General features: G+C 35.2%; 1 protein-coding gene across 1 annotated transcript; it reads left to right on the top strand.

Annotated features, from left to right (window-relative positions):
* Positions 1-2475: 2475 nt before the first annotated feature.
* Positions 2476-6581, top strand: LOC140889093 (uncharacterized). Its single transcript, XM_073296798.1, has 7 exons — positions 2476-2704; positions 2768-3335; positions 3633-3691; positions 3991-4219; positions 4495-4943; positions 5264-5628; positions 6291-6581. The coding sequence occupies exons 1-7, from the start codon at positions 2476-2478 to the stop codon at positions 6579-6581; spliced, it is 2190 nt and encodes a 729-aa protein (XP_073152899.1).
* Positions 6582-7519: the final 938 nt, after the last annotated feature.

Raw genomic sequence — 7519 nt, 5'->3', positions numbered from 1 at the left:
AGAATACAATAAAAGAGATTTTTGTCACCCGGAAAGTTTTAAAATATCATTTATCTATTTTTCCTCCATTCTCGAAAATATTAACTCTTGAAATAATATTTAGGAAATTTACCGCCAAAATCCATCGTCGCCAAAAGCCGAAACTGGAAGCCACTGAATTTAAAAATCTGAAGAATGGTTAAATTTAAGAATTTGGGGGACTTAAAAATTTAAAGGAATTTAAAAAATAATTTAGAAATTAAAATCAACATTTTAAATATTTTGATGTCGCAGCGATAAATAAAATATTTAAACTCAACAAGTAGGGCGATTAAAATAATTTAAACAAACTAGACTAGCGTTTTAAAACTAATTTAAATAAATACACAAGCGGAATTAAAACCTTTAAAATAATTTCGAAAAATAAAAAATATTTAAATAAATAAGCTAGACATTTATAATAATTTAAAATGGTTAACCACTAAACTTAAGTTATTTAAAATAAACAAGTTAGACAATCGAAAGTATTTAAATTATTACGCTAAACAGTTAAAATCATTGAACGAATAAACTAAATAATTAAAATAATTTAAATATGCCAGCTTAAATGTTTAAAATATTTAAAACAATTAAGTAGTATAATAAAATATTTTAAATGAATAAACTTTAAACAATTAATATTTTATTAACATATAAATCAAATAAAGAATTTAAATCAATTAAACTTAAAAATAATAAAATCCTAATATTTATTAAATTAATGCATGCGATTTAGTGATTGGGTTTTAGGTACTACAAAGCCGCCACAACTCAGACAGAATTTGAGAGAGCAAAATCGTGACTTTGGAGAAGAGAATACGTGAAGAACGTGAAGAACAAATCCGAAGATCGATCGACCGGACACGGAAGAGCGAATATTCGGATTTGTTATCTCTCTTTAAACTCTTTATTTATTGAATTATTTTTAGATTTTTGAACATGATTTGTTTTATTTAATTTTTTGATTATGAACTAATCTAGAGGTTGATGTAGCCTGGTGTAAACTCTTATACGACTTTTGATTTTATTGGATTTAATTATCCTAGATTAATTGTTTTTTCTAGATTTGATTGTCTTTTCAATTTTTTGATCACTAATTGAATTTTTGTATTTATTCAAAATCAATGCCCGGGAGAGGAGATTTTGAATAGGACATTAGAAATTACGCTGTTAGTATTTATATAGCTCGGGATAGTGTATAAAGTTAACTGAGCTTTTGATAAGAACATTGATTTTTCATATATCATTAAGCCTAGATTTTTTTTAATAGGGATGTTGAAATCGAATCTTAATTGATACAATTTATTTGTTGCTCGAGATAGAGAAATAAAATAATTAAGTGTTCTTAGCTATTAATTGAATAGGATTCATGAAAATAAATTAATTAGAAGTAGTTGTTGTCGAAACCAGGTGAAATCACATCCTCTAGACATTTTTATATCATTGACATTTTTCTGAAGTTGAGTGCGAGTTTTGCTAAAATTTTTGAATTTATTTAAGTTGAAAACCAAATCTCTTATTAAATTTTCTGAATAAATTCTGGATTATATTAATTACATGTACTAAATAATTTTCACTATTACTCCTCGTGAGAACGATACTTTATTCATTCTATATTAAAACTTGACACCATGCACTTGCGGGCACAAAATTACGCAACAAGTTTTTGGCGCCGTTGCTGGGGAGTAATTTGTTGATTTTTATTTTAGTCTTGTTACCAATTAGTCTAGATTTTAATTTAGAGTTTTCTTTATTTTTATTTTTTAGTTACTGATTGATTTTATTTTCCTTACGTGCAGTGTATACGAAGATCTCAAAGCGCAAATTCTCTACTGTTTTATCTGGAGACCGAACGTACTGCACAAGCTTTGCAAAGGTTAAGGAGAGAAGAACTAAATAGGATGGCTGAATATAATGCACAACAGGATCCTTTGGTGGCATTCGAGATCACTTCCGGCCTGCGGTTCAAGCTCACTACTCAGGAATTACCCGAGGAACCATTAATGCCAAAAACATCGAACTAAAGCCTGCATTGATTAATATGGTTCAACAGAACCAATTTAGTGGGAGAACCACATCTGATTATCATCTACACCTGAGAACTTTCTTGAAAATTACTGATACGGTAAGATGAATGGCGTTTCTGATGATATTATTCGTTTACATTTTTTCCCTTTTTCTCTCAGGGATCAGGCTAAGAGTTGGTTGCAATCGTTGCCATTAGGAAGTATAACCACTTGGGAGGACATGGTGGTCAAATTTTTAGCAAAGTATTTTCCACCTGCCAAGTTCACTCAGTTGAAGATTGAAATTAGTACTTTCAGGCAGCTTGATGTAGAGCAATTATATGAAGCATGAGAAAGTTATAAAGATTTGTTCAGACGTTGTCATAATAATAATTTTGCAGATTGAGAGCAAATTGAGCTATTCTATAATGGGTTGAATGTGCCTACGAGGATGTCTGTGGACTCTGCAGCTGGAGGTACCATCTTTTCTAAAGATCCAATTCAGGCCCATGATATCCTGGAACAGATTACTATTAACAGTTTTCAATGGCCTTCTGAACGGATGAGAGTCAAGAAATATGTATATGCAGTGGATCCTCTCACATATATATCTGCTCAGTTATCTGTTTTGACTACACAAGTGGTTGCATTGAACAAGGTGAGTGTCGCAGATTCAGCAGGTGTGTTGGTAGCCATCGAAGAGTCTCATCCTCCTGAATAAGCTCAATACATCAATCCAATAGGTTATGGAGGCTATCGAGGTAATCTTGTTCCTAATACTTATCACCCTGGCTTGCGTAATAATGAGAATTTTTCTTATGCCAACAATAAAAATGTGTTGAATACTTCTCCAGGGTTCAATACAAACAAGGGTGAGGGAAAGCCTTCATTGGAAGATATGGTAAGTACTTTTGTCACTGAATCTAGTAAGAGGATGGCCAAAACTGAGAATTGGCTTGACAGTATGGAGACGCACATGTGTAATATGAGTGCCATGATGAAATCCATAGAGAATCAAATTGGCCAGCTGGCGAATGCTTTGAAGGATCAGAATAGAGGCCAGTTTCCCAGCAATACAGAGGTAAATCCGAAGGAACAATGCAGTGCTATCACCTTGAGGAGTGGAAAAGAATTAGGGGCCGAAGGAAGAAAAAAAGAAAGTGAACAATCGAAGGAAGCTGAGAATTTTGATGTTGAAGACATAATTGTTGAGGAAACGAAGAGTGGAGTTGAGGACAAACCAATGTTTAAGCCAAATCTTCTATATCCACAGATGTTTAAGAAGAATGCCTTGGATGAGCGATTCTCCAAGTTTTTAGAGATTTTTAAGAAGATACACATCAATATTTCTTTTGCTGATGCCTTGGAGCAGATGCCAAATTATGCCAAGTTCATCAAGGATGTGATGTCTTAAAAGAAAAGGCTGCAAGAGAACGAGGTTGTAAACTTGACTAAATAGTGCATCGCTATTCTACAAAAGAAGCTACCACAAAAGCTTAAGGATCTAGAGAGTTTTACTATACCTTGTTTTATTGGTGGTACTAAGGTAAATAGGGTTTTATGTGATCTAGGAGCAAGTATTAATCTAATGCCTTTTTTTGTTTACAGGAGCTTGGAGCTTGGAGATTTAAGGCCGACCACCATCACCTTACAGCTGGCGGACAGGAGTATCACATATCCACGAGGATTTGTTGAAGATGTTTTGGTAAAGGTGGATAAATTTATATTTCTTCCTGACTTTGTGATTTTAGATATGGAAGAAGATGAAGAAGCTCCTTTAATTTTTGGAGACCCTTTTTGGCAACTGCAAGGGCATTGATAGATGTCCAAAAAAGAGAGCTCACCCTTAGAGTTGGTGGAGAAGCTGTAATTTTTAACATCTACCATGCAACAAAGGGACCAAGCGAGGTAAGTACTTATAAAATCATTGAATTTATTGATTCTTATACTCCTTTATTATGTGCAGGAATTAATGACCCATTGGAGAGATGCTTGGTTGCAGATAAAGACGTGGAAAAAGAAGAGGATTGGGAACTTTGTGAACAAGAAGCGTTTCTTGGGGGTGCTCCAATAGAAAAGGAGGTGAGTTCTAAGGAAAATGAAGTGCTGGAAAACAATGCCAATGAGGTAACTGTCGAAACCCCTGGTCTCAAGGAATTACCCGCAAACTTATGTTATGCATTCCTAGGTGAAAAGTCGACCTGTCCGATAATTATTTCTTCTCATCTCACTGTGGCTGAAAAAGATAAATTATTGAGAGTGTTGAGAAATTTAAATCTGCTTTGGGATGGTCGATTTCTGATATCAATGGTATTAGTCCCACTATATGCATGCATAAAATTTTGATGGAAGAGACATATACTCCTTATGTGGATCATCATAGGTGGTTGAATCCTGCCATGAAAGAGGTTGTAATAAATAAAGTGTTGAAATTGTTGAATGCTGGTGTAATTTATGCTATTTTTTGTAGTTGTTGGGTTTCTCCTGTCCAAGTTGTGCCTAAGAAAGGTGGAATTACAGTGGTCAAGAATGAAATTAATGAGTTGATTTCCACACATACAATAACTGGTTGGCGAGTCTGTATAGATAATAGGAAGTTGAATAAGGCTACTCATAAGGATCATTTTCCACTTTCTTTTATTGATCAAATGATTGATAGACTTGCTGGCTATTGTTATTACTATTTCTTAGATGATTATTCAGGTTATAACAAAATTGCTATAGTGCTAGAGGATCAGGATAAGACAACTTTTACGTGTCCCTATGGCACGTTTGATTCCAGAAGGATGCCTTTTTGTCTTTGTAATGCACCGGCTACTTTTCAGCGGTGTATGATGACTATTTTTGCAGATTTGGTGGAAGAAATTATGGAAGTTTGCATGGATGGTTTTTCGGTATTTGGCTCTTCCTTTGATCATTGTTTGCATAATATTTCTCTTGTTTTGCAGAGATGTCAAGAAAAGAATTTGGTTCTTAATTGGGAAAAGTGTCACTTTATGGTCCAAGAAGACATTTTACTTGGACATAAAGTGTCCTCACAAGGATTAGATGTGGATCGAGCTAAAGTTGTAGCAATATAGAAGCTTCTACCACCGAAGAATATCAAGGGCATTCGAAGTTTCTTAGGCCATGCAGGGTTTTATCGTCGATTCATAAAATATTTTTCTAAGATCACTAAACCCTTGTGTAATTTTATTGAAAAGGATTCAAATTTCATTTTTGATGATGATTGTTTGCAGGCCTTCGAGAAATCAAGACGGCATTGATCACAATGCCTATCATGATTGTTCCGGATTGGAAAGATTCTTTTGAGTTGATGTGTGACGCTAGCGATTATGCGGTTGGAGCTGTTTTGGGCCAGCGCAGAGATAAATTGTTTCGAGCAATTTATTATGACTGTCTTACTATGGATGTCGCACAGCAAAACTACACCACAACTGAAAAGGAGATGCTTGCAGTGGTTTTTTATTTTGATAAATTTAGACCTTATTTAATTGGCACTAAAGTAGTTGTTTACACTGACCATTTGTCTAGACTGGAGTTGGAGAATGTCAAAGATGAAGATGTTATAAAAGAATTGTTTCTGGATGAACAAAATTTTGAGGTACGTTCTTCCCTTCCATGTTTTGCAGACATTGCTAATTTTTTGTCTTGTGGTGCTTTACCTCCAGATTTGAACCGCCATCGGAAGAAGTTATTTCATGATATCAAGTTCCATCTGTGGGATGATCCTTATGTGTTTAAAATATGCGCGCGCGCTGGTTAATTGATTCGGAGATGTGTGGCGGGTATTAAAATTTGGATTTTATTGGCCTACAATGTTTAAGGATAGTTATACCTTGGCAAAATCATGTGATAAGTGTCAAAGGACTGGAAATCTCGCAAACATGAATTGCCTCTCACCAATATTCTTGAATTTGAACTTTTTGATGTGTGGGTATTGATTTCATGGGGTCTTTTCCTACATCTTTTGGTTACACTTATATTTTACTAGTTGTGGATTATGTTTCAAAGTGTGTGGAAGAAATTTTCACCTCTACTAATGATGCTCATGTTGTAGTAAAATTTCTGCAAAAGAACATTTTCACTAAGTTCGGCACTCCGTGAGCTATAATCAGTGATGAAGGTACGTATTTTTGTAATAAAATTTTTAATACCTTGCTCACAAAGTATGGTGTCAAGCACAAGGTGACATGCGCATACCATCCGCAAACCAATTTTCAGGCAGAAATTTCTAACCGATAAATTAAGAAAATCTTGGAGAAGACGGTTAAGACAAATCGAAAAGATTTGGCAATCAAGCTGGATGACGCTCTTTGGGCATACCGCACCGCCTTCAAGACCCCTTTTGGGATGTCCTTCTATCGGTTGGTATTTGGAAAAGCTTGTCATTTGTCATTGGAGCTTGAGCATAAAGCATATTGGGTTGTGAAGAAATTAAATGTGGATCCTGAATTGTCCGGAGAGTTTCGAAAATTGCAGTTGAATGAGTTAGAAAAGTTCCGCAATGAAGCACATCAAAATTCCAAAATATATAAAGATCAAAAAAAGAAGTGACATGATAAACAAATCTTGCGAAGGGAATTTGAATCAGGCCAACAACTTTTTTTATTTAATTCTCATTTGAAACTGTTTCCAGGTAAGCTGAAGTCGCGATGGTTTGGGCCATTTACAGCGAAGACTGTGTATCCGCATGGTGCCATTGAGCTGCAATGTACAGATGGACGGACGTTCAAGGTGAATGGGCAGCGGGTCAAGCATTATTTTGGAAACGAAGTACGACTTGTTGAGGGCACTGCTCGATGACCCCAAATAAAGACCGGTGAAAATAGAGTTGATGACTATAAACCAAGTGCTTCTTGAGAGGAAACCCATGTTTATTGTTTTAATTTATTTATTTATTTGTGTTTTTGTGTTTTTAATTTATTTTTCAATGCTAGAAATCAATTTAATTTTATTCTCAAATTTTTTTTCGTACATGTTCAAAAGTATTAAGATGGGTTTAAGTGTAGCTGCTTGTGTCCTCATGCGCAACCGTGCAAAACAAGGCAGAGATTTTATGATTACATTGCGCATCTGCGCCTCCTCCTATGCGCGTCTGCGCAAAATTCCAGTGAAGTGAAGAAAAAATAAATGTGCAGCTGCTCTTCTCATAATGCGTATCTGCGCAAAATTCCAAAAAATTTGAGATCAACAAACGCGTATGATCCATTCCATCTACGCATCTGCGCCAGAGCACCCGCGCATCTGCGCCTCTCCTAGAGAAAGTATGTGCTTCCTTTATCTTCCAATGCGTGTCTGCGCAACTCAACAAGCGCATCTGCACGTTTTACTTGAGGAAATCTGTGCTTCAATTCTTAAACCGTGTCTGCGATAATTTTGAACTACAAATACACCATTCGCATCCCTTTCTCACTTTCCCTTTCTGATCGCGCATATCTACCTTCAACAAAATCTCAAGAGCAAATCGCCACTTTGAAGTTAACAAATTCTCA

This window comes from Henckelia pumila, chromosome 3 (assembly GCF_033568475.1).
Source record: "Henckelia pumila isolate YLH828 chromosome 3, ASM3356847v2, whole genome shotgun sequence".
NCBI classification, from domain to species: Eukaryota; Viridiplantae; Streptophyta; class Magnoliopsida; order Lamiales; family Gesneriaceae; genus Henckelia; species Henckelia pumila.
This window is presented reverse-complemented; position numbering and strand designations above follow the sequence as displayed.